At 41.3% G+C, this 24,688-nt stretch overlaps 1 protein-coding gene across 7 annotated transcripts in view; it reads left to right on the top strand.

Moving 5' to 3' along the window:
* Positions 1-24,484, top strand: part of dlgap1a (discs, large (Drosophila) homolog-associated protein 1a) — a 201,311-nt gene extending 176,827 nt beyond the window's left edge. For 5 of the 7 annotated variants that reach the window (XM_037531272.1, XM_037531268.1, XM_037531269.1 and 2 more), the window contains 6 exons: positions 8,224-8,624; positions 11,935-12,014; positions 16,200-16,618; positions 17,815-17,906; positions 19,440-19,592; positions 23,646-23,861. In XM_037531272.1, the coding sequence (XP_037387169.1) occupies positions 8,224-8,624; positions 11,935-12,014; positions 16,200-16,618; positions 17,815-17,906; positions 19,440-19,592; positions 23,646-23,861 (1,361 nt within the window). Of the gene's footprint in view, positions 1-8,223; positions 8,625-11,934; positions 12,015-16,199; positions 16,619-17,814; positions 17,907-19,439; positions 19,593-21,201; positions 21,380-23,645 lie in introns of all 7 variants that reach the window. The other 2 variants (XR_005129136.1, XM_037531270.1) reach the window with 2 other exon arrangements.
* Positions 24,485-24,688: the final 204 nt, after the last annotated feature.

The following is a 24,688-nucleotide window of genomic DNA, read 5'->3' as shown; positions in this document are numbered from 1 at the left end:
CATAATTTGTTTATTTTTTTATGTTTTTGAATTTAATTATCTGGTCTGAAAAAATAAAAAGAAATAAATCAAGGACCATTTTATGCAAGAAAAGTTTTTTTTTTTTTTTCAATTGCTCTCATAATGCTTGCAGTAGAGGGCAAAAGTTATTTATGTATTGCTTCAAAAACTTTAATTTCCAAGATATGAGCCCTTTAAAGGGGCTCAAATCATTATTATATATAAAATAATAAAAATGTTGAAAGACAAGTGACAAATGCTTAGGGCATGGCAGTTACTTTCATAGTAGTTACTGAATATTTTATAGTAGCTTCGGCATAGATGGTATTCAGAAGCTGCTGTCCTCTCCATTGCGCCCCTGTGTAGCAGTAATAGGTAATAATTGTAAAGTAATAAATATTAATAATTGAATAATTCACTAGTTAACCTGAGTAGTTAACTGAACTCATAAATAGTGCCACTGGACACATGTAGAGATTTTTCACACTTGCAAAACCAAAGAAAAGAGAGAGAATAACAAGACTATTAAGTAAATTAAGGAAATGAAAATGACTAATAATAGAGAAAGGAAAAAAAAAAACAGGAACCACATTAAAGGCTAATCAGAGAGTTCCTTTGTCTATGTTTAAATTGGTGCCATTGAGAAACAAGATAGACGATGGAAGAAGGAAGTAGAGAAGAAAAGAAAGAGAGAGAGAGAGAGTGAGAAAAAAAGAAGTTATTTAATATCACAGTGAAGCTGTTGGTTTAATTTTCTTGATGGCGACATATCTAGGTTAGTGTGTTCTGGGTCATTCCCGAGATAAAATGTGAAGGAAAGCAGATCCAAGCTGATTGCATCTCGTTGTGTTGCATGTAAACACATGGTGACCAAGCCTCAGTTAGCTGCTCTCTTTCTGTCTGTACATACAAAATTACACACTGTACACACTGTAAATCCAAATACAATGCAATGATATGCATTCATGTAACCCATATTTTGAAAGAAAAATAGTACGAAGACAATGTATCAAGTGTTGAAAATGAGAAATTTTGTTTGTTTGTTTGTTTGTTTGTTTTTTTAATATATGCCAATTTTGAATTTGATGCAAGCAAACAAGCAAACAGTTTATTTATACAGCGCTTTTTACAACAGGTGTTGTCACAAAGCAGCTTTACAGAACAATCAGTGTTACAGAAAGGAAAAAAAAGCAAGTCATTGGCGACGGTGGCAAGGAAAAACTCCCTAAAAGAGGAACCAAGACTCAGAAGGGGAACCCATCCTCCTCTGGTCGACACCGGATAGCAAACATTATTAGTATAAAGTGTTATAGTACAAAGTGGGAAAAAGCAGTGGTTAATTTGATTAGTTTATGATTATGCAGCAGCAGCAGCATCTGAGGGTGTGGACTGCACAGCGTTGTACAGCAAGAAGCTCAGTCGTGGTCAAGCCGGTTCAGAAGGCTGGTGAGCAGTGGCACACGATCAAGGCAGAAGAGGCAACAGCATCAGACGCATGGGATGGGCAGCTATTCAGCTCGGCAAAGAAAGGAAAGAACAACACAGAGTCAGTTCTGTAAAGAGTGACGGACCACAGATTACAGTGTTAACAGAGCAGCAGAGACTCCAACAACACATTTCAAAAAAGTTTCATCACATCTTCTTTTAAAAACACTGCGTTTAGGAACTGAGGAGACACTGCTGTAGTTTAGAAAGCGAATTGGTGTCCTGTTCTTGTTTGAGACAGGATTTCAGCTGCTCAACAGTTCAGGAGGCTCATTTGTTGTATTTCTCATTTCATAATGTGCCAAATGTTTTCATTTGTGTCAGGTCTGGACTGCAGGCAGGTCAGTTTAGCACCCAGACTCTTCTAATACAGAGCCATGCTGTTGTAATACAGGCAGAACGTGGTTTGACATTGTCTTGCTGAAAAAAACAAGGCCTTCCCTGAAAAAGACGTCATCTGGATGGCAGCACACGTTGCCAAAACATGTATATATGATTCAGCATTAATGTTGCCTTCACAGGTGTGCATGTCACCCATGCCATGAGCACTAATGCACCCTTATATCATCATTAAGGCTTTTGAACTGTGAACTGATAACAAGCTGAGTGGTCTTTAGCCTGGAGGACACACCGTCCATGATTTCCAAAAACTTCAAATTTTGATTTGTTGGACCACAGGTTTCTGGTTCCTGTTTATATGTGGTTTCTTATTTTAGAGTTTTAATTAGCATATTTTAATGCATGCTGAACTGTTTTCACAGACAGTGTTTTTCAGAAGTGTTTCTGAGCCGATGCACTCATTTCCACAGTAGAATCATGTCTGTTTTTAATGCAGTGCTGCCTGAACAGCAAGTACTGGTTTTTGGCCTTGTCCCTTACAAACAGAGATTTCTCCAAATTCTCTGAATCTGTTAATGATATTATGGACCATAGATGATGAAAAGAAAAAATGCTTTGCTGTTTTATGTTGAGAAACGTTCTTCTTGAATCGTTGCACTATTTGCTCGTGCAGTCTTTGCAGAGTGGTGAACCCCTCCTCATCTTTACTTCTGAAAGACTCTCTGAGTCATGTTACTGACCTGTTGCCAATTAACCGCCAGGTGTTTTTAAGCATTATACAACTTTATCAGCCTTTTGTTGCCCCCCGTCCCAACTTTTTTGGAACATGTTGTTGGCATCACATGGGTACATATTTATTTGTATGGGTACATACAATAGAATTTCTCAGTTTTAACATTTGATATGTTGTGTTTGGAGCATTTTCAATGAAATATAGCGTTTAAATAATTTCCACATCATTGCATTTTGTTTATATTTATATTTTGCACAGAATCCCAACTTTTTTGGAAATGGGTTGTAGAAAAGAAACAGACGTAAGAGTGCACGTTGTACTCTTTCCCAGCCGGCATTAATGCCATCACTCTTTCATTGGTCTCCTCCCAACAACTGATGAGTCACATCCGACTGCATTAGACCCATGTGTGTGTAGGTGTTCCTTAGACAAGCCATAAATAGCTATTACAAACAAAGCAGCACTGTGTTTTGTACTTTCATGATCTGTCTTGGATATTCTTCACTTAGTTCCTCTCATTTGCATTTTTATTTCCTTTCCTTGCATGTAATCTCGTAATTGTTTTGTAGAGTAACTGGCTTTATCACTGAATTCACTCACTCTTTCTCTCTGCTATGCATGCGGACAGCCACAAGAGGGAGGGCTAATAAAAGAATGGAGGTCTTCCAGTTTTTTATTTGCACACATGCAGGTTTATGACAGGACTTTAAGACAAGGTGTCAGGTATCAAGTGATATATGAAGCTAGTTGTGTATATATCTATATATATATATATATATATATATATATGTATATATATATATATATATATATATATATATATATATATATATATATATATATATATATTATTGTTACATATACACTTATTATTATTAGGTACAGCTGTTCAGTTGCTTGTTAACACAAATAGCTAATCAGCCATTCACATGGCCGCAACTCACTGCATTTAGGCACATAGAGGTGGTCAAGACAACTTGCTGAAGTGCAGACCGAGCATCAGAATGGAGAAGAAAGGGGATTTAAGGGGCTTTAGACGGGCTGGTCTGAGTATTTCAGAAACTGCTGATCTGCTGGGATTTTCACGCACAACCATCTCTAGGGTTTACAGAGAACGGTCCGAAAAAGAGGAAATATCCAGTGAGCGGTCAGTTGTGTGGATGAAAATGCCTTGTTGATGTGAGAGGTCAGAGGAGAATGGGCAGACTGGTTCCAGATGATAGAAAGGCAACAGGAACTCAAATAACCAACCAAAATCTCTGAGGAACGTTTCCAACACCTTGTTGAAAGTCTGCCATGAAGAATTAAGACAGTTCTGAAGGCAAAAGGGGGTCCAGCCTTTTACTAGCAAGGTGTACCTAAATTACGCAAAATTAAGCATAATAATTACAATTCACATAGTAGCCCTTATACTATATAAACAATAATTAACTACCTGTAAGAAATATTTAAAGGGTACAGTAAACATACATAGTTAAGCTTTTATTTTATAGAATAGATATAGATATAGAACCCATGCATACAGTAAATAAAAGCGACGAGTTAGCCTTTTCGCATCCCAGGGAGGTAAAATTCTTGTATGCCTATGAAAATTTTTGTACAATTGTATCCTGGGTAAATCTTTTGAAAGCTGTATAACATATTTTTGAATGAGACAAGGGGGCTTAAAGGGGTTAAAGGACAAATATAATGAACACAGGTCATTTCCTCCTGGTTATTTCTGACGCTGCCATTGTTACCGACTGTAATTGGATTTGATGTTGCCGTTATGACGTGTTGATGAAAATGTCCCCATCTCATTGAGTGATGTGGGCGTTAGCCGTAAGCATGCAGGAGGGAGCAAATCCGGATAAACTAGCATATCCTTCTGTTTCTCAGGGACGGCAGGAAGTGCCAATGATAAAGAGGCAATCAACAACAAGCCGTCTGTGGACGAATTTAAAGCTGCAAGTGATTATAGCTGCACAGCTGCTGCTGCCAGTGATATCAGTACATACTCAGGTAGAGCATGAAGAGGGCTGATTAAAGAGAGAGAGAGAGAGAGAGAGGAAGAACGAGAAATAGAAAAGAGAGGAAAAGAGGTGAAAGAACGAATGAGGGAGGTAAAGGCGGTGCAGGTGAGAGAGAAGGGAGGGAGAGAGCAAAAGAGGAGAGAAAGAAAAGATAAAGAGCCAGAATGAAAGAGATAAAAATGTATGTGTGAGAGAGAGAGAGAGCAAGATAGCAAGACAGATTGAGAAAGAGAGATAGTGAGACAGAAACGGAGCAAAAGAGGGAGATACAGCAAAAGTGAGACAGTTAGAGAAACGTATAGAGAGAAGAAGTAAGACAGAGAAAGGCTGACAAAGAAAGAAAGAGAGAGAGAGAGAGGAGAGGGGTTGTGGGAAATCTGTGGAGCTGATGGAGAGTGTTGGTCTTATCTGTGCAGCACACACTGGGGCGCATTGAGCTGGACTGTGAGCTGAACTGCCGGGCGAGCCAGCTAGACACGTACTGCTCTCTTTCCAACACGTTCACACACTGCTGAACTGGACCGTAAAGAGACCCTCTTATCAGCCTTCACCTCATTGGACTCACTCCAGAGCCTTATTTTAACTACACAGCCAAACAGTTCCTCTTTAAGGTAGAGAGCTTTGTGTGTGTGTGTGTGTGTGTGTGTGTGTGTGTGTGTGTGTGTGTGTGTGTGTTCTGTATCTTGAGGGCACTAAATGTTGAAGCACATGCTGAGGCTTTCTTCATTTTCTAATGATGACAGAAAATTGTTCTCTTAGGCCCAATCCCATATCTTATTTTTACCCCTGCCCTGCCCCAGTAACAAGGGCTAGAGGTTGGAATCTTCCCCTACGAAATAGATCAACCCTCAAATAAAAGAGCATCACTTCATTAACAGCTACTAGCGCTGCTCTGTAGGCGACCCTGCCGCGTCTGCAGTGACAGCAGAGGAGGGGAAAATGTGTGTCTTTTGTAAGCAGTTAAACCCGAGAGGGAGTGTGTTATCATGAAATAACATCACGGCTGTGATCTGGTGGCCGTAGATCGTCACAGCCGTGATGTTATTGGTGATAACTCACTCCTTGAGTGTTCTACTGCTTTAATACAGCAGTTAAATAAATACAGTAAGAAATGAATAAACTGGCCGTGAACGCGGCGTTTAATATGTTTTAATGTTCAGTTCCTTCCTCCTAATTATAGCTCCTTAACGAGCAGTCAGAGTAACGAGCTCCGCCCACTCGCTGCTCAGCCGGCAGTTCGTTCTCCAGCTCCTTACACTAAATTCCCAAACTGTCGTCTCCACTGAGCAGCTTTTGTTTTTTATTGGGTCAGTTTTATGGCTCAGTCTGATTTGGTCCGACTCTGAAGATCAGACACGTCTGGCGAATGGTGTTGGGTTCATTTCTGGCTGATTCCAGGTTGTTCAGCTGTTCTTCTGCCACAGCTGCCGACTGAAAAGCTGCTCAGTGGTGACGACAGTTTGGGAATTTAGTGTCGTCTCATCTTCAGAGTCGGACCAAATTAGCGGTCGGTCAAATGTGGTCTTAACAGTGTCCGTTTTCTGTTTGTGGCAAAGTAAGTAGTACAAACTCGTCAACGGCGTCTTAGTGGAGTGATGCAATGTTTGTGAAAAACCTGTGATGTCAGGGCGAAACATCAGCCTCTCAAATAATCAGCTTGGGTGTCTGAAACTAACTGTTGTATAAATTCTCATAACACTCTGTTTGGAGCCTCTGAAAAACCTCTGTTTATAGGGCCCTGGAGCCCTAACACTTCACCCTACACCTCTATCTCAACACAAATCACTGACGCTTGGCATTGGGCATGGTGACCTTAGGCTCATGTGCAGCTGCTCCAGAGCATCCTATTCTATTGGTCAACGGGCCTTAAAGTAACTAGTCACTAGGTAGAAGGTTTGTTGATGCATTTGCATCCAGGATACTATGAACATTGCATCTGTTACATCCTGTTTACCAAGTTGCTTGAACGTCCAAATGGCATGTTCCATAAGTGTTGGTCAGGCATGGACATGAGTGCCTTTACATTTCGATATTCTCTTTTTTGGATAGTGTGCAGCTTCACTAGGCCCTGTGTTTCAGAGTGATGGTGAATGAATGGTGAAGTCTTTCTTCAACTGGGAGTCTGCATGTCTTTTTCTGCCCACTGCTTCATTTATGCAGTGACCCAGTTCCAATGCTCTATGAAGGAATGGTGGCATTTAGGTTTATGTGAATGAACAGAGAGAATAGTGAATAAGGCAGAAGAGAGAGAGACTGTCGTCTGTATATTCTGGCTTGCTCCAGCTTGCCCTCTTGTGGGTGTTTTACTGTAACTGCAGTAGATGGAGCGATGGAGAATGCTGACTTTTTCCTCTGTTGTACACACAGATGTGCACATGATAACACTTTCTTGTACTGCACAGACTTTCTGGATTAGCTCATGTTTAGTCTGGGATATGAGGCTTTATTTTCGCCTTACGGGGAAGGCCTTTAAACTAAGACCATGCTCAAACAAAACAGCATGTGTTCCCTGAGAGAGTCAACAAATAGCAGCTGCTATGGCGATCTGCTTACACTGTACAGATAACTACCGTTTTACCAGGTTTATATTATAAGCATATCATGTGGAGTCCAAGCCAGTCAGCTTAATGAAGTGTCATAGAATGGACCAGTAAAACGCATCAAAATTCTTTGGAATAAAATCTCTTTACACAAAGTTGGGAATGCTTCTTTAGAATTAGAATTGAGAACCATTTGTCAGCGTGTTTGCACACTGTGGAGTTAGACCTCTGCATTTAACCCATCCGTGCAGTGAGACACTCACATGCATGCACACTAGTGAACACTAGTGGGCAGCCCGATCCACTGAGCCCGGGGAGCAATTGGGGGTTAAGTGTCTTGCTCAAGGGCACTTCAGTCATGAACTGTCAGCCGAGGAGATTGAACCGGCAACCTTCCAGTCACAGGGCTGGTTCCCTGACCTCCAGCCCACGACTGCCCTCACGTCTACCTTCTCCTGTAAAATGACTGTTTTGGACATACTCATTTTTGGAGAATGAGCAGACGAGTTTTCAGGTTACTTTAACAGATTTTAAGGATGCTATTTTCCTTCTTTGGTAAGGAAATATGAGATATTTAGAGATATGAGACTATTTGTGATTATAAAACAGATGGCACTGGTTCTAAGATCTGATTGGCTGGATTGAAGCCATTGGAAATTACTCAACATACACACATTTCAATGTATCAGCTGAATTTTCTATTTATGCCTTTATTAAAAATCAATGTGCTTCTCATTCCCCATTATATTAATTGGCATTATATTAAATGTTAGCCTACGGTTAACCAACACTGGTTGGCAAATTAGTTAGGTATTTTTTAGAATTATTATTCTTGAGTATATTATTGAGCATATCACCATTTTATAAAAGCTAGAGGTTAGGTAAGGTAACAAGCTTAGATTGACTTTCCACAATTAAGGGAGTTTACATATCTGTGATTAACTCTCTGTAGTTACCACGGTGGTAAAATCACTGCAACATTAAGCCTTGCATGGCTGAACATACTGATCATGAATATTTAATAGGTCAGTATAAACTGTATAGGTACTCAATAGGTACCGTATAAACCTGCCTGTCTAATCTCATCACTGCCTGTGTTTTGCCCGTGCTGCAGTGTCATCATGTATCACCACCTATAAGAAGACCCCTCCCCCTGTGCCCCCACGCACCTCCACCAAGCCCTTCATCAGCATCACAGCCCAGAGCAGCACAGAGTCGGCGCAGGACGCCTACATGGATGGCCCGGGTCACCGGGGCGAAGTCACACTGCACTCAGGCCTCAGCAACTCCACCGAAAGCATCGACAGCATGAAGGCTCTGACCGCAGCCATCGAGGCGGCTAACGCGCAGGTCCATGGCCCAGCCAGCCAGCATGTCGACAGCAGCATGAGTACCTCCATGCCCCTATCCATGCCCCTCCCACTGCCTGTCCCAGTGCCCATCCCAGTGCCCACATTAGAAGACAACCACAGAGATGTTCTGCGCAAAGGGCGCTGCCTGTCCATTGGAATCCAGGTGAGATGGAGAGATTTTTAGGGGTGTCCTAATGAAGGGCCATGAAACATGACTATGGCTGAATCTCAAATGGTTCTCTGTGATTTATATATTGAGCTATGTAACTAATGAAACCTTCTACATCTAAGTAGTGCAATAAATATTTAAAAAGCCTACAGCTGAATGCCAAGTCACGTTCTGTTGGGCATATTTAAATGTGGAAGTTCAGATTTCAAAAGCACTTCCATGGTTGTGCCTGGGAATGAGTGAAATGTCAATACATTTAGCCCAAAATCCTCTTAGCTCAGTTCATAAGCAGCCTTACTTTGTCTGACTGTAGTCCATCTGTTTCTCTGATACTCTGTTACCCTGTTCTTCAGTGGTCAGGACCCCCATGGACCCTCACAGAGCAGGTACTATTTGGATGGTGGGTCATTCTCAGCACTGCAGTAACACTGACGTGGTGGTGGTGTGTTAATGTGTGTTGCGCTGGTCTGAGTAGATCAGACACAGCAGTGCTGCTGGAGTTTTTAAACACCTCAGTGTCGCTGCTGGACTGAGAATAGTCTACCAACCAATAATATCAAGCAAACAGCATCCTGTGGGCTTCGTCCTGTGACCACAAATTAGGACTAGAGGATGACCAACACACTTGTGCTGCACTATATTATATTTTATTGTATTGCACAGAGTTCTGCGTTCAGCTCTGCTCCTTCGCTCTCGGTATCAACAGGGACTTTTTGTTTCTATCAGTATCTGAGCTCAGGACCGTCTTTCTCTCTAACCTACTGGTAACTAGCAAAGATACTTTCTCTAGACAGACAAAGGACTTCTTGTGAATCACTCTGGATTAGAGTGTCTGCTAAATGCTGTAAATGTAAATGGACACAGTGCTTAAAAACTCCAGCTGCACTGCTGTGTCTAATCCACTCGTATCAGCACAACGCACATTAACACATTACCACCACATCAGTGTTACTGCAATGCTGAGAATGATCCACCACCCAAATAGTACCTCTCTGTGAGGGTCCATGGGGGTCCTGACCACTGAAGGACAGGGTAACAGAGTATCAGAGAAACAGATGGACTACAGTCTGTAACTGTAGAACTACAGAGTCCAGCTATACAGTAAGTGGAGCTGATAAAATGGACAGTGAGCGTAGAAACAGGGATCGTGGTTCAGTGTATTTTATCTTGTATTCTGCAGTTGTACTGTGATTCATTCAGTAAAAAGCCATGGCATAGAATAGCTGATCCTATTAATCTGGTGATTCATGTATGCAGTCAGTGATGAAGCTGGGCTGCTATGATGGTTATGTTGTGCTGTTTGTCCTTCATTAAATTTGTCCCAGCCATTGGAAATGTGATGTTAATGTGTGTTAATTTCTGTGTCACTTTCTAATTGTGTTAGTGATTAAATGCGTATGGCCTTCTGTCCTTACACATTGGAGATGGGAGAGCTACCTTGGCTGTTTCTACCTCAACACCATGGAGGAAAATTTCCTTAAGCTATTTCCAGATTTTAACTCTTCCATTTCAAACAAAACTCAACAATGAAATCAGCATTACTCAGTGGTTGGCAAAGTAGAGAAATCCTGTACTTGAGTTAAAGTCGAGACACCCAAGGTAAAATATTCCTCCAGTAAAAGTAGAAGTTCCTCCCTTTAGACCTCCACTTGAGTAAAAGTACTAAAGTATTTACCTTCAAATGTACTTAAGTATAAAGTAAAAGTACTAAAAGAGTAATTCTGGCTCTGATGTCCTGTTATCATTTTTAGAACCAGACTGGCTTCATGAACTCATTTCAGGTGAAAGTCCTCCAGCGTCTCTCTTGGTAAACCAGTCTTTTAATAGAACGTGATTAATTAGTGACGCTGATGTCTATTAAAATGATCATAAGCACAAAACACTGAAGGTAAACAGTTCCATCAGGGAGAACCGAGTGGCTCTGAAATCACTTTTTACACACAAGCAAAGTTTCAGTTTCAGATTTATTTACAACTTAGTTCCAAGTTTAAGTTTAATAAAAACTGGCTTTAAACTCAGGATCACAGATGAGCTCCTTTACTATGTTGATCTGTAGGCCTCTGTTCATAAACACAAACCAGCCCAAACTAATTTACTATAAAATGAAATGGTGTTTGTAGAAATTCAGAAAAAAGCCGCGTCAGTCTCGACTGCATATGTGGACATATTTCTATATTGTGCTCTATTTACACAAAGTTAGGTTAGTTCATCATTTATGTTGAACAGACTCTCCCAAAGTTTTACGCTGCTGCGCTGACGTTGAACCGTGTGCTGCACTGGGTCGGTATGACCAACAGGTCAAAACCAGCTCTAAACAAAGTGACCGCTGGGCCCTGATTGGTGCTCTGGCTTTGCGCTTCTTTCGTTTTGACGATACGTTTTTATACACACAGAAACCAAAAGGAACGACGGATTTTGTAAAATGTAGTGGGGGAAAAGTAAAAAGTCACCCAAAATGGAAAAATTTCAGTACAGATACATGAAAAACTACTTAAGTACAGAAAGTAATTACATTTACTTAGTTACTGTCCACCACTGGCATTACTGCAATACGTGTCTAAATACAACAAACATGAAATGATTCTATACAATAAAAAATTTACTAAGAATTGGATTGTAGAACTGGAGGTTTAAATTAGCTTGAGGTCTTGGGGTAATGTTTTTCTAGGTATTTTTATTTTTTATTTCCGTATGGATTGGTCATTTTAGTGCTTTTCTCCATCCTCCCTCCCCTGAAAAAAACAAGGGGCCGAGTTACCTAATTTTTTTTTTTTTACCCAGACTCAGCAGCGCTCTGATCCAAAGGCTCTGCTCCAATTTTAGTATCTTCCCAAAACACACCATCCTGATTTTCTAGGCAGAATTCCTGATGTCCATATTAAACACTTCCCAAACTCTAAAACTAAGGATGCTTTTGAAGAGTCTTTAAACCATTTACTCTGTCTTTGTGGTAAAACTTGGTCTCTATCCTCTCTACGCTGGAAGGGCATCAACAAAAGGAGAAAGAAAATGAAGTCAGTCAGAAGAGCGAGATCCCACAAGCTGATATAAAGACAGCTACAAACATAAAGCATTACTCTTCTGTACCGTCAGTCCTATCAGTTCCTTAAACCGACACCCTGAAACTCTGGATTGAATGAAAGTGACTAAACATCTTATATTTATGCCTCGGAGTTTCTGTTCCAGATCCAGGTGGCTTCTCCTGTCCTGACACAGACGGAAATACGTTTTTTTTTTTCTTCTTTATAGCGTTATCTGTCCGTGATGTAGTGATAGATGTGTTGTGGTGTGTTGGGTAAAACAGGTGGACGGCCCAGAAGATCAGGAAGCAGAGGACCAGTCAAAATTCCAGTCAGTAGGAGTCCAAGTTGAGGATGAGAGAAGGTGAGTTAAGTGAATCCCACAACCAGGGAAATTCCACCTCCTCATTTAACCCATCCGTGAAGTGATACACCCCACACACACACACACACACACACACACACACACACTAGGGGGCAGTGAGCACACTTGCCCGGAGCGGTGGGCAGCCCTATCCACAGTGCCTGGGGAGCTATTGGGGGTTAGGTGTCTTGCTCAAGGACACCTCAGTCATGCACTGTCGGCACTGGGGATCGAACCTTCCGGTCACGGGGCCAATTCCCTAACCTCCAGCCCACGACTCCCCCCACTTTATGTGTGAGTTAGGGCTGTAAAAATGCACTGACTCATGCTAAATCATGTCTGCACCTCACAACTACAGCACTGTTAAAGCAATCGGTCACATTTTAGTATTAGTGCATTCCCGAGAAACAACAGTGAAAGAAAGAAATGGGTTCATGCAAATTACAGATGATTTAAACAAAAGTAAACTGAAAATCCTGTGTGTGGCACTAAGGAGCAGGAGAACGCTGTCTTCCCAGGCTAGCTGCTTGTAACAGCTGGCTAACCTCCATCACTCACACAGCAAGGAGAATTGATGTTACTGTAGATCAAACAAGACACAAAAGCACAGATTACAGTGTAAACGTACCTAAAAGGAAGAAGTTATTTGTCCTTTGTGAGAAAATTGGACTGCAGTTCATGCTTGTACACAGCGAGCGTCAGATATATTGCGTTTTTTTTTTTACCCCTTTAATCTATGACGACAGCATAGAGAACTACTAATGTCTGCTAGATTGTGTTTGAATACTGCGATCCATCATTGACGTACTGAACACACTAATGTTTGCTGTTTGTACTAAGCCGATGTTCTTTAGAACTTGTCACCAGACAGCTTAAAACACTCTTTTTAATAACGAATATTATCACATGAATATAAAAATCAAAGAGTGTTTGTGTGTGTTCTGTGTATAAAGCAGCTGTTTGTCCAGCACTTGTTTACACCCCAGGTAGTAAAAGCAGTCGGCTGTGGTACTGTGTTTCCCTTTGTGTTGCTCTCTGACATTTCCCTCATGCTCCACACACCGAGTAGTGAATGTGTGTGTGTGTGTGTGTGTGTGTGTGTGCGTGTGCGTGTGTGTGTGTGGACAAAATGCTCCTGACTTTGTAATGTGCTTTTTGTAAAAGCTTCATGTTTATTTTTTTAAACCACAAAAGTAAACCAGTTTAAGGTCAGGCTTAGTTTTGGTGTCAGGCTTATAAAGAGCTTTTTGATACATAAACATTTGTATATATTCAATACGTATGAAACTTGTATTATGTATAGATACTTACATGGATAACACACAGGGCCCCCAGCCATCACATGGATTTGTTCAATTCCAGCACACTTGAGTCAACATAATGAAGCACTAATTAGCCAAGCTAGGAACCTTGGAAATGCTTAAATGGAAAATGTTGACAGACATAAAATCAGCACTTACTGTATTAATACTGTTTGTATTTATTGTCATATTAGTGCATATTCAGAGCAGAGAAATGCTTACTGTCCAGAACGTTTTAAATCTAAATGTCTCAGAATGTGTTTATTTATATTAGAAAACCTCAAAAAAATGCATTTTCAAACTTTTTCATGTGACAGAATGGGACACATTATAGATTTTATATATGCATTATGTAAGTGCTTGCAAATATAAGATACATAGGGGGTGTATTACATCTAGGTACTTGGAATGGTAAATGGAATCTATGTATGACCCCTATTCCTGACATTGTGTAAAAATAGACCTGTTTGTGTGTGTGTGTGTGTGTGTGTGTGTGTGTTTGCTTAGTGACCCCACTAAATGCATGGCAGTGTGATGAATCATAATGCTGACTCACAGGTGGTCTTTGCTGTACAGTGTTCTCAGCTGAAATGTCAGTAATTACAGTACCGCCCTGGGTTCTGCTGCTGTACTGGGACTTAATTTTAGCCTCCGCCCCGGTCCCACCGAGCTTACTGAGTTTAAACCATGCCGAGTGCACTTTTAGAAAGTTTGATTAGTCATAGGTCAGCCACACGGACAAAGCAAGAGCTTATTCACCTTTCAGGCTGTAAAGGTACATTAAAGGAACTTTTTCACTGCTATAAAATGATATCTTGGCAAATGAAAGTATCTTTTATATAGGCAAAATTTCTCATTTTGAAATTGTAAGCATATTAGAACATTAACATATTTGTGTACAATTTTACTTAACTTAAAAAAAGGAATTATCTTTCAGCTCTGGAAGACCAATTTAGTTGAGAAATGCTTTTAGAATATTAGCACGATGGGAAACATTAGATGTATTTATTTATGATGTTTTCACTCACCAAGATGTATTTTTGCAACTGGTTTTCAGCATGTAAAAGTGTATTAAAGTGTGTATTAGCAGGGCTACACAATACGCTTTTAGTTAATTATTTGCAGTTTCTGCAATATTTTCGTACTGACATGGCAGAAGACTGTAAAATGCAAATGATCCTGTAAACATTTTGTAAAATTACAAAATGACCACCATATGGTCTATTACCATATGAAATGCGTTTATTGTTAAAAAAAGGACAAAAATACATCACGTAGTAAAAAAACATATCTGGAGTTTGGATGCCAAGCATGACAGATATAAAGAGAATATGAATTTTTGACATTTGTTACTTTCATATATATTTTGAGGCATATTAAGATCACTGTGTGGCAATATTATAATATATTTTTTTACAACATAGTTTGCCCATATCATCCATATTTGGCATCCTTGTTGGATGGAGGTCCCTGTGCTTGCTCACTGTAGCTGGGAAAAGCTGTGGTTGGCTCTGCTCCAGCGCTGGCGCTTCATCTCAGTTGTTTATGACACAAGTGCCAAGTCTATTGTTTTCTGGAATAGGACTCTTTCTGGCTCACTGAGACGGTTGGACCATTCCCAGCGCTTTTTGTTTCTTCAGGATGGAATTAGACTGAAGCAGTGTTACAGTCTTGTCATGGTGTTCGTTTTTCACACAACACTGACTTTGCAAATCATCGGTAGCAATAAGAATGTTTCTGCTGTCAAAACTGTCTGAGCTAAAATGTTTCAGCCCTGGAGTCTGCCGTTATGTTGCTTTTTACATGCAAAGCGCCTGATGAACCTTGCCTGTAACTTGCTTGTGTTTAGCAGGCTGAAGATTCACCAAGAGGAGGCGCTGTTAGCAATAAGTAACATTTATTTGCACCTGACTTTCCAGTCAGAAAGTAACAAAATACAAAATCAACAGTACTTAACACAGAAAAACACACACTACCACAGTTCCCGAAGATAGTGGGGGGGGGACGTCTCACATCACGACTACAGTGCATCACACAGGAGGCCGGCTGGGGGCCTCAAAGGCCGCAAACGTCCGTAGCCATGAAGGGGTAGCAGTTTCCTGCAGCCGAACATCACCAGTCCAGGCAGCCTCATAGCTGCAGTTCAGCGACACTCAGGCAGCCGGCCCAAGAGGCCTCGTAGCTGCGGCACAGCGCTGCTCATGCAACCAGTCACTACTGGTCCAGGTAGCTCCACAGCTGCAGTGTACCATCAACCACCCGTAGCCCAGGCTACGATGTCACGCTGATCAGGTCCCCAGTCCAGAGAGCCTAGTAGCTGCGATACAGCATCACTCAATTGGCCGGTCCAGGCTATGTGATGTAGCGCTACCCAAGCGGCCAGCTCAAGAAGCCTCAGAGCCACAACTGGAAATCTGCTCTCAGCCACTATCTCAGTGGATATGACAGCAAACTCCTCATCCTGCAAGGAAACATCAAAACATACACACAAACAATACAAAACAAATGAAAAACGATGTAAAGTGGCAGCCATAGTGCACCAACATACTTACAGTGGAGCAGATATGCACTGATGCATGCACGTTACTGAAATAAAGAATGGTACATGTGATAAAATAATATGTAATTGTGTAAACAAGAAAATGCTGTTATAATTTGTTTTACAACATTGCCCAGATACATTGACATCGGTCGTGTTCCTGAAGTCGAAAAAGGGCCCTTGCAGTGATGTACTTAGGATTTAGCTTTACCACAGTTAAAGCACCCAACAGCAGGATTGCTTTTCAGGGTTTAGTAAAGGGAGCAAATGATGTCAGAACAACGTAAGTGACCTCACAAATGTCTGAATACTCTGAGAATTAATGCTGTTTTAATTTTTTTCTAGTCATCGGCGGTTCACGCGCTCCAACAGCGTAACTGCGGCAGTGCAGGCGGACCTGGACACCCCAGATTACTCCCCAGCCGATTCTCCGGAGGCGAACATCCTGCCGACAGGCTGCCTGTCCCGGCAGTACTCTCGAGACGCGGCCACTTCCACAGTCAGCATCCAGGGCTCAGGGAACCACTACCATGCTTGCGCCTCTGATGACTACGAGGATGTGGGTTTTGACCCCTCCATCCTACCCCCGCCAGACCCCTGGATTGACAGTGTGACGGAGGATCCCCTGGAAGTGGTCAGCCGCTCAGTGTGCCAGCGGGACGGCCGCTGGTTCCTCAAGCTGCTACAGGCCGAAACCGAGCGTATGGAGGGCTGGTGCCGGCAGATGGAGCATGATGAGCGTGAGAACGAGTTGCCTGACGAGAGTGAGTCTTAAAGCGCACAGTGCTTCCTAGTTAGTAGAGCTGCAGCTACCGAATATTTACATAATCAATAAATAAACAATAACTATCAGACTATCCATACCTTCTGGAGTTCCTCTCCTTTTCATCCCGCCTGTGTCACAAGCAATTTCTTCTTTTGTGGTGTCACGAAACATTTGTAGCTATATCGCCTCCTATGTTTCCTGTAGTGAATTGCAGTCTGTCAGAATGAGCTTGTAAGAGATCAGATAAGATAATCCTTTATTAGTTGCACAACTGGGAAATTCTCTGCGTTACAACAGCAAACGGAGACCAAGACACTCAAAAAAAGAGAAGAAAAACAAGGACAATTTACAAGCAAGTAATTAACTTTGTTAACAGTTTGTTACTTTTTAGTGTATATATATATAAAATACTAAAAGTAAGAAATAAGACAAAAAATATAAAATCTAACCTTCACAAAAAATTTATAATATAAAGATGTATAAATAAATAAAAAGCTAAGATATTTTTGCTGTAAGGATATTCGTATATAGACCACTTACAGTGCACCCTGATTTCATCACTTACTCTTTGCAGTGCTTATAGTTACAGTCAAAAGCAAAAGTTTGAACATCCCCAGTCAAATGACATGTTTGAATGAAAATAATAACACATTCTGCACAGGGTAAAGTATTTTTTTCTGCAACGTTTAGTGCATAGTTTCTATTTTTTTCTGAGTTTAACATATTGGAATAAATGAAAATACATAAAATACAAAATATTAATAACTTTTGCACAGGCTGTATTGTATATTTTATTTTTTTTGTTTGTTTTCCAATATATTAAATTTAGCAAGTCAGCAAATTTAGCAGAAACGGTAAATGTGCTTTAAAATATGCAGAAGTGTGTTTTCTGTCAACCTCTTTTCCCTTAGAGAATCAACAAAAAAGTCATATTACTGGGCACCAGAACTTTTGCATACAGTTGTATCTGAGTTTAACCCATTAAAAGTCTATAGGTTTTAATGCTGTTTGGCTAAACAATTTATATACAGTTACATTTAATTAAGTACTTAGTAATCCAGTTAGCAAATTGTGTATGTATGTAATTAAGTAAATGTAATTGTATAAGATAATTACGCAATTTATTACAGTTTGTGTGCGTGTGTGTGTGTGTGTGTGTGTGTGTGTGTGTGTGTGTGTGTGTGTGTGTGTCAGTCCTCGGGAAGATTCGGAGCGCGGTCGGTAGCGCACAGCTGCTGATGTCTCAGAAGTTTCAGCAGTTTCGAGAGCTGTGTGAGGAGAACCTGGTGAGTGAGGCCCCACCCCCAAATGCACAGATAACACAATGACCCTTCATGTAGTCAGTAATGCAGTGCGGTCAGTAGGCTTGGTGTCACTTGACCAATATGACTTTTTAGTGTTACGGTTTTTCAAATAAACAAGTAAATAAATAAAGAGTGAGAGACACTTTCCTGGTTAACATCACAAGGAAATATCTATGTTTGTGCACCACCAGCACAGCATGGCTACTCCTAATCCTAATCTACAGACTCGGAAACATCAGTTTGTGGTGTCATTTGTGGTGTCTTCCTCCGATAACTTGTGTCAGCACAACACAGCCTGGTAAAACTGGACTCAAAAAACATGGGTGTAATTTTTGTCAGCTAACATTGTTCTTGCTCTGTTTTTGCTGCAGGTTTAGTAAACCACACTTTTACATCCGTTATTGACTATTATTGTTACTATGCTATTAGCCTTGGACACCTGAAATTGGCTTTTTACAACTTGTAAGCTGGAGCCAGAATACATCTAATATAGGCATCTAATATCTAATAATCTAATAATCTAATATCTAATAATCGAATACATCTAATAATCGATTCACAATACTGTCACCACTCAGCTCAAGCTTAGTGGTCTGTGTGCCGGATTTGGTAAAACTCAGGAGTCTCTCTCATTACCTCTGTGGTATTTTCACAAGGAAACGCACATTCATGGCCAACACCCATATGTTTGGGGGCCAAACAGAACATCTTATGAAAATCAGAAAAGTAGAACAAAGATTAATGTTTTAAATAACAGTGGGCCATATCAATGCCATATCAAACGTAACACAGACATCTGTCCACAAAAGCAAAGTATTAAAAATAACGATGACCAGTGTATTGTCTTAGATCGCTGTCTTTGGACTGTATTATAGTCATTTTCTTCATAACAAGCATAAAAAAGCTTAATTTCCTATCACACCTTAAATGGTGCGTTTTAGGTGTAACAGGAAAAATTTGAATGAGAATCGGGCAATTATCTGACTTCAACCTCATATGAGTGAAGAATTAGAGGTGGATGCTATTAAATAACTGTCCCCCTTTGAAGGCATATGATCCCTAAATGTAACTAAAGCCCAGCAGTGAGGAGCTGAACTTTCCCTTCCTCTGCGGTCACTGCAGACGGGCAGGGTCGTCTACAGAGCGGCACTAGTAGCTGTTAATGAAGTGATGCTCTTTTTATTTGAGGGTCCCTTTTCATAGGGTAGGATTTCAACCATAAGGTGACACTCAAAACAAAGGGTAGGGGTAAAAATAAAATTTGGAATTGACTTGAATTCACAGCCTAAAGATTCGAGACTCAACTCAGACTTGCAGAAATCGACTTGCGACAATCTCCAGTGCTTCGTATCGCTCAAGCCCTAAAGCAAGCCAGTAATTCTCGTTTATGAATGAAGAAAATGTGTCACCACTGCACTCTTTGCTTTAAACATTACAGTAAATCAGGCAGGAATGAATCTGGCCCAGTGTATGTAACTGTATATCTCCCTTTGTGTCCCTTTCCCGGTCCTCCAGAACCCTAACGCTCACCCTCGGCCTGTGGCCCAAGACCTGGCTGGTTTCTGGGATATGTTACAGCTGTCCATCGAAAACATCAGCCTGAAGTTTGACGAGCTGCACCAACTCAAAGCCAACAACTGGAGACCCCTTGACCCCCCTGAGAGAAAGGTACAATGAACTCACACCAGCAGAACGTGGTGTGGGGTATCGTACACGAAAGTCCGGCCCAGAGGCAGAGAGAAAAGTCATGGTCATTATGCCAAAGGGTTCAGGGAAACTACATGACATTATTTATTCATGTGCATGCTTTAGTATCGCCGCTACAATGTTGGGCTGGTTTAAACATTTGCATTCAATGTTAAGGGGCTTTGCAACACTGAGCTTTGTGTGCAACATCGTACTGTATTACTGTGCTTTGACGTCATTGCTGGTCAGAAGCTGAGCAAGTCTTGGCACATCCTCACAAAGCGACAGTTTGATGAAAAATCAGTTTTACGGTTTCTCCCTTACCTCGTGTAGTCCGTCAGACCAAGACATTTGGTGTCCAAAATGAGTTTTTTTAGTTTAGCACTGGACCTAAGAGGCTAATGTAGCCACCGGCTAATGGAAACTAACCTCAATTAGCATCATGCAAACTTCTCATCTGAATCATCGACTTGCTTGACTTGCTTATGTACAGCAGTTAGTTCTGGCCATGCAAGCTAATTGGTTGAGAGGTTTCCTAACCGTGCTATTTATCGCTGCTTTTTCACAAACACTATATCACTCCGCTGAGACGCCGTTGCTAAGCATTTACTTTGATGGGAGATGCTTGAGCTATTTGAAAGTTTTTACTTCTTACTTTGCCACAAACAGAAAATGGATACTTTGAAGATCACATGGCTGGCCTGCACAGAGTCCTGACCTCAACCCGATAGAACACCTTTGGCCTTCTCGTCCAACATCAGTGTCACCTCACAAATGCTCTTCTGGAAGAACGGTCAAAAATTCCCATAAACACACTCCTAACCCTTGTGGAAAGCCTTCCCAGAAGAGCTGTAGCTGCTATAGCTGCAAAGAGTGAGTCAACATCATATTAAACAAATTAAGAGTGGGATGTCACTCATGGTCATACGCATGTGAAGGCATATAGAGTGTATTATAGAATGGGCTAATATCAAAATTTGAGGAGTAAGGTGGGGGTATCAAATTACCCCAGATAAATGGTATAAACTGTTGTTTGAAACACTGTATTTGCGCAGTTGGGGTCTCTCGGGACCCTGTGCCACCTGATGCTGAAATAAAGAAGAAGTCTTTTTCCTTCTTCCACAAGCTCAGCATCTGAAGACTTTTTCCTCTTTGACATCTTTTGAGAACCTAGACTTGAAACAGTTATAAGTGTTTTAGCTGGTGTTAAAATATTTATTTTTATTCATAATATTATGTTGGAGGCCTGGGGTTGAAGGAGATAGACTTTGGTCCAGACAATACCAAGCTTGTCTTGACTGCCGATTGACTACATTTGGGGTAAGGGGAAATAGTGTATATTTGATTTTTCACTGAACTTCCGCTTTAATTAAGACCATGAAAATCATCGGTCTTTGCTGTGGAGACTGACCGTTCGATGCCTGAATGTTTGCTGTTGCTGCTGTTGCCTTCGCTGTCAACAGTGTCGATGTTAGTAAAGTTAGTCTTGTTGGTCATTCTGGTTCTCATGGCTGTAAATGTTTTTGTTTTGTTTTTTTCTCATTCACTCTTGATTTGCTGACATCCTCTCCGTGTTTTGTTTGTTTGACAGTGAGCTGTTTTCAGAAGTCATTCCATCCAGGCACTCATCACTGAGGGGGGGGGGCACCGCTGACCCCTCCCCCAACCCCGAACTCGTCCCTAAACCCTCGCCGGGCTGCTCCCTCCCCCACACACGCGGCCGCGGGCTAGCCCTAGCCGTGGCTGGCCGTAGAGCTATGTGTGTGCAGGTGTGCCACGTCTCGGTCGCTTTCTCTCTGTCTCTGTCTGTTAGGGCTGGGCGATACAGCCAAAAATCTTACAGTCTATTTTTCCATATCATTTAATAAACCAATCGTCCATAAAATTAATAACACCTCGTTTCTGCACTCACTGTCCACTTTATCAGCTCCACTTACTGTATAGCTGCACTCTGTAGTTCTACAGTTACAGACTGTAGTCCATCTGTTTCTCTGATACTCTGTTACCCTGTTCTTCAGTGGTCAGGACCCCGATGGACCCTCACAGAGCAGGTACTATTTGAGTGGGGGGTCATTCTCAGCACTGCAGCAACACTGACGTGGTGGTGTGTTAGTGTGTGTTGTGCTGGTCTGAGTGGATCAGACGCAGCAGTGCTGCTGGAGTTTTTAACACCTCAGTGTCGCTGCTGGACTGAGAATAGTCCACCAATGAAATATATCCAGCCAACAGCGTCCTGTGACCACTGATGAAGGACTAGAGGATGACCAACACAAACTGTGCAGCAGCAGATGAGCTGTCGTCTCTGACTTTGTGGACAAACATAATAGGTTTGTTTGATAGAGTGGACAGTGAGTGGACACAGTGTTCAAAAAGTCCAGGGCATCGTGTGCTCAGTCAGAAGCAGTTTGCAGTGAACAGATTATAGGTTTACCTGCTTCATTCAAGATGTATTCCTGCTCTAAAGTTAGAACCAGACAAGATAAACTGTGATGAACAAGGTTATGGAAAAGTTAGTTCTGGCCACGGAAGCTGATTGAGAAGCATTCTTTTTCCACAAACTCTGCATCTCTCCACTGAGACGCCGTTGCCAAGCAACGACTTTGACAGTTGTAGGAGACGCTCAAGCCATTCGAACGTTTTTACTTCTTACTTTGCCACAAACAGAAAACGGACACTGTTAAGATCACATCTGACCGACAGCCGATTTGGTCCGACTCTGAAGATGAGACGACGCTAAATTCCCAAACTGTCGTCACCACTGAGCAGCTTTTCAGTCGGCAGCTGTGACAGAAGAACAGCTGAACAACCTGGAATCAGCCAGAAATGAACCCAACACCATTCACCAAACTAAACAGGCTGTAAGAAGCTTTACAGACTGGCTGGAACAAAACAACATTAATACTGATCTGGACAAACTGACCAAACTGAGCTGAACCTGATATTGCAGCAGCTTTTTGGCTCAGTCCAACTTGGTCAGACTCTGAAGATGAGACTGCATGTTTGACCTAGCTTGTAGCCAACGAAACAGGAAAGAGAAACATTTAAGATGAACATTGATAATTTGGTGATGAATGGACTTATTTGCATTTATAATCACTCCAGTTGGTTTCCTGATACATTTAATCTGTGACAAGAAACTGTCAAACACTAAAAAGTCACAAATCTGACGTCGCTTCCCGTTCTTGTTTGAATTTTCCCATTCCGCCTGCTGCACCATTTAAGGTGGAACAGGAAAGTTCTAACAAGAAGCTGGTGAACGGGAAGCTGACTTCAGCCTCTTAAATCTAATGTTGATAGACATTTTATGAGAAGCTGCAACTTTTGGACAGAGTTTCCTGCTGGAGATGCGAGAAAAGTGACTATAGCTGAGCTAAAGCTTAAAGCAGAGCAAAGTAAGTCAATGTTTTTGTTTATATTAAATTCGTTAGCCTACACTGGGGCCATTAGTACATACTGACACATATTTACAGCCGAGATGGTAATGGGGGCATAAAATATTGTGGCTGCCAAGGTGGATTGAGTTTTGCTGAAAAGACACAATGGCTCTTCCTAAACATTTCAGTTGCCGACCACTAAACTACATCATTTACAGTGAGTAACAGCTTGAGCCCTGCTAATGTTCTGGGATTCATCATCTAGCGAAAGCATAAGAGATCTAGACACAGTTTGTTTGCAAAAGTCAGTCAAACTTTGTCTTCATTTGAATGCAATCAAATCCTCAACATCTAGTGTAAAGCTTATACATGAGACTAGAGGCTGTTACTACAGCCTGTTTTCAGAAGAAGGTGTCCAATGTTTGTGCAAACAGCATACAAATACAAATGAATTATAGATATGGAAAAAAATATATAACTCTTGTTATACTTTTATCGCCCAGGCCTGCTCTCTCTCTCTCTCTCTCTCTCTCTCTCTCTCTCTCTCTCTCTCTCTCTCTCTCTCTCTCTCTCTCTCTCTCTCTCTCTCTCTCTGATTCTCTCCGTCTCTCTCCACACTCTGTCAGGGATGGTTAACTGACTGTTTGTGCTCTTTGTCCAGGAGAGGAGGTTACCTCCCCCCGTGCCAAAGAAACCCCCAAAGGCTCACCCACCCCTGGCCCGGGACCGCTCACTCGAGAGCACCGAGAAACAGAGGCAGGAGGCACGCAAGCGCTTAATGGCGGCCAAGAGGGCGGCGTCCGTGCGGCAGAATTCAGCCACAGAGAGCGCGGACAGCATCGAGATCTATATCCCTGAAGCCCAGACCAGACTATGAGAGCGCACATACACATAAACACGCACCACTGCCACACTCATACGTATAAATGCTAAATCTAGCATTGAAAAGCACAAACACGCCGCCCGGGTCTGTATCTCTGAGAGTAGCGCCACAACAACAACACACATGCACACACACCTCTGGAAACACCATTTGGGCATATAAAAACCACACATTACATGGAATTACATTGTTCCGTAATCAATCTTCTCACATGTACCCGTTCACAGCAACAAGATACAGCCACTTTGTGTTTTTCTGCATCATCTCATCACTGAAGAATACTGAGCCTCATTTATTGTTAAAGGAATGTTTTGACGAAAAACCAAATTGGCCCAGTTTTCCACAAACCCCAGATGTAGCCAATCAGCCAGGACATGTTCGGTGTCCAAGCTTTGCTTCTTTATCTTAGCGCTGGAGCTACAAGGCTTATGTTGTTAACCAACACTAGAAGTCAATAGTCACCCAAAGCTTTTTCCACAAATACATCGCTAAAAGTTCAGACTTACTGATGCGGTTTAAGTCAGACTATGAAAATAAACGAAACGGAACAGATGTTCCCGAAATTCATGCAGGATTCATCTGGAAACTTGACTGGGCATTGAGCATTTTCACAATTTCTGCTGTTATTTATATACAGTTATATATATTTATATATATATATATATATATATATATATATATATATATATATATATATATATATATATATATACATACACAATAGAAATACATTTCTATAAAAAAAAAAAAAGGTAAACAGAAATTGTGAATCAGATCAGGGTGAGAGAGGTTTTGTGGACACTGACAGATTTAGAATCAAT

This window comes from Pygocentrus nattereri, chromosome 19, assembly GCF_015220715.1.
Source record: "Pygocentrus nattereri isolate fPygNat1 chromosome 19, fPygNat1.pri, whole genome shotgun sequence".
Lineage (NCBI taxonomy): Eukaryota > Metazoa > Chordata > Actinopteri > Characiformes > Serrasalmidae > Pygocentrus > Pygocentrus nattereri.
The sequence above is the reverse complement of the archived record's forward strand: the minus strand, read 5'-3'. Positions and strand labels throughout refer to the sequence as shown.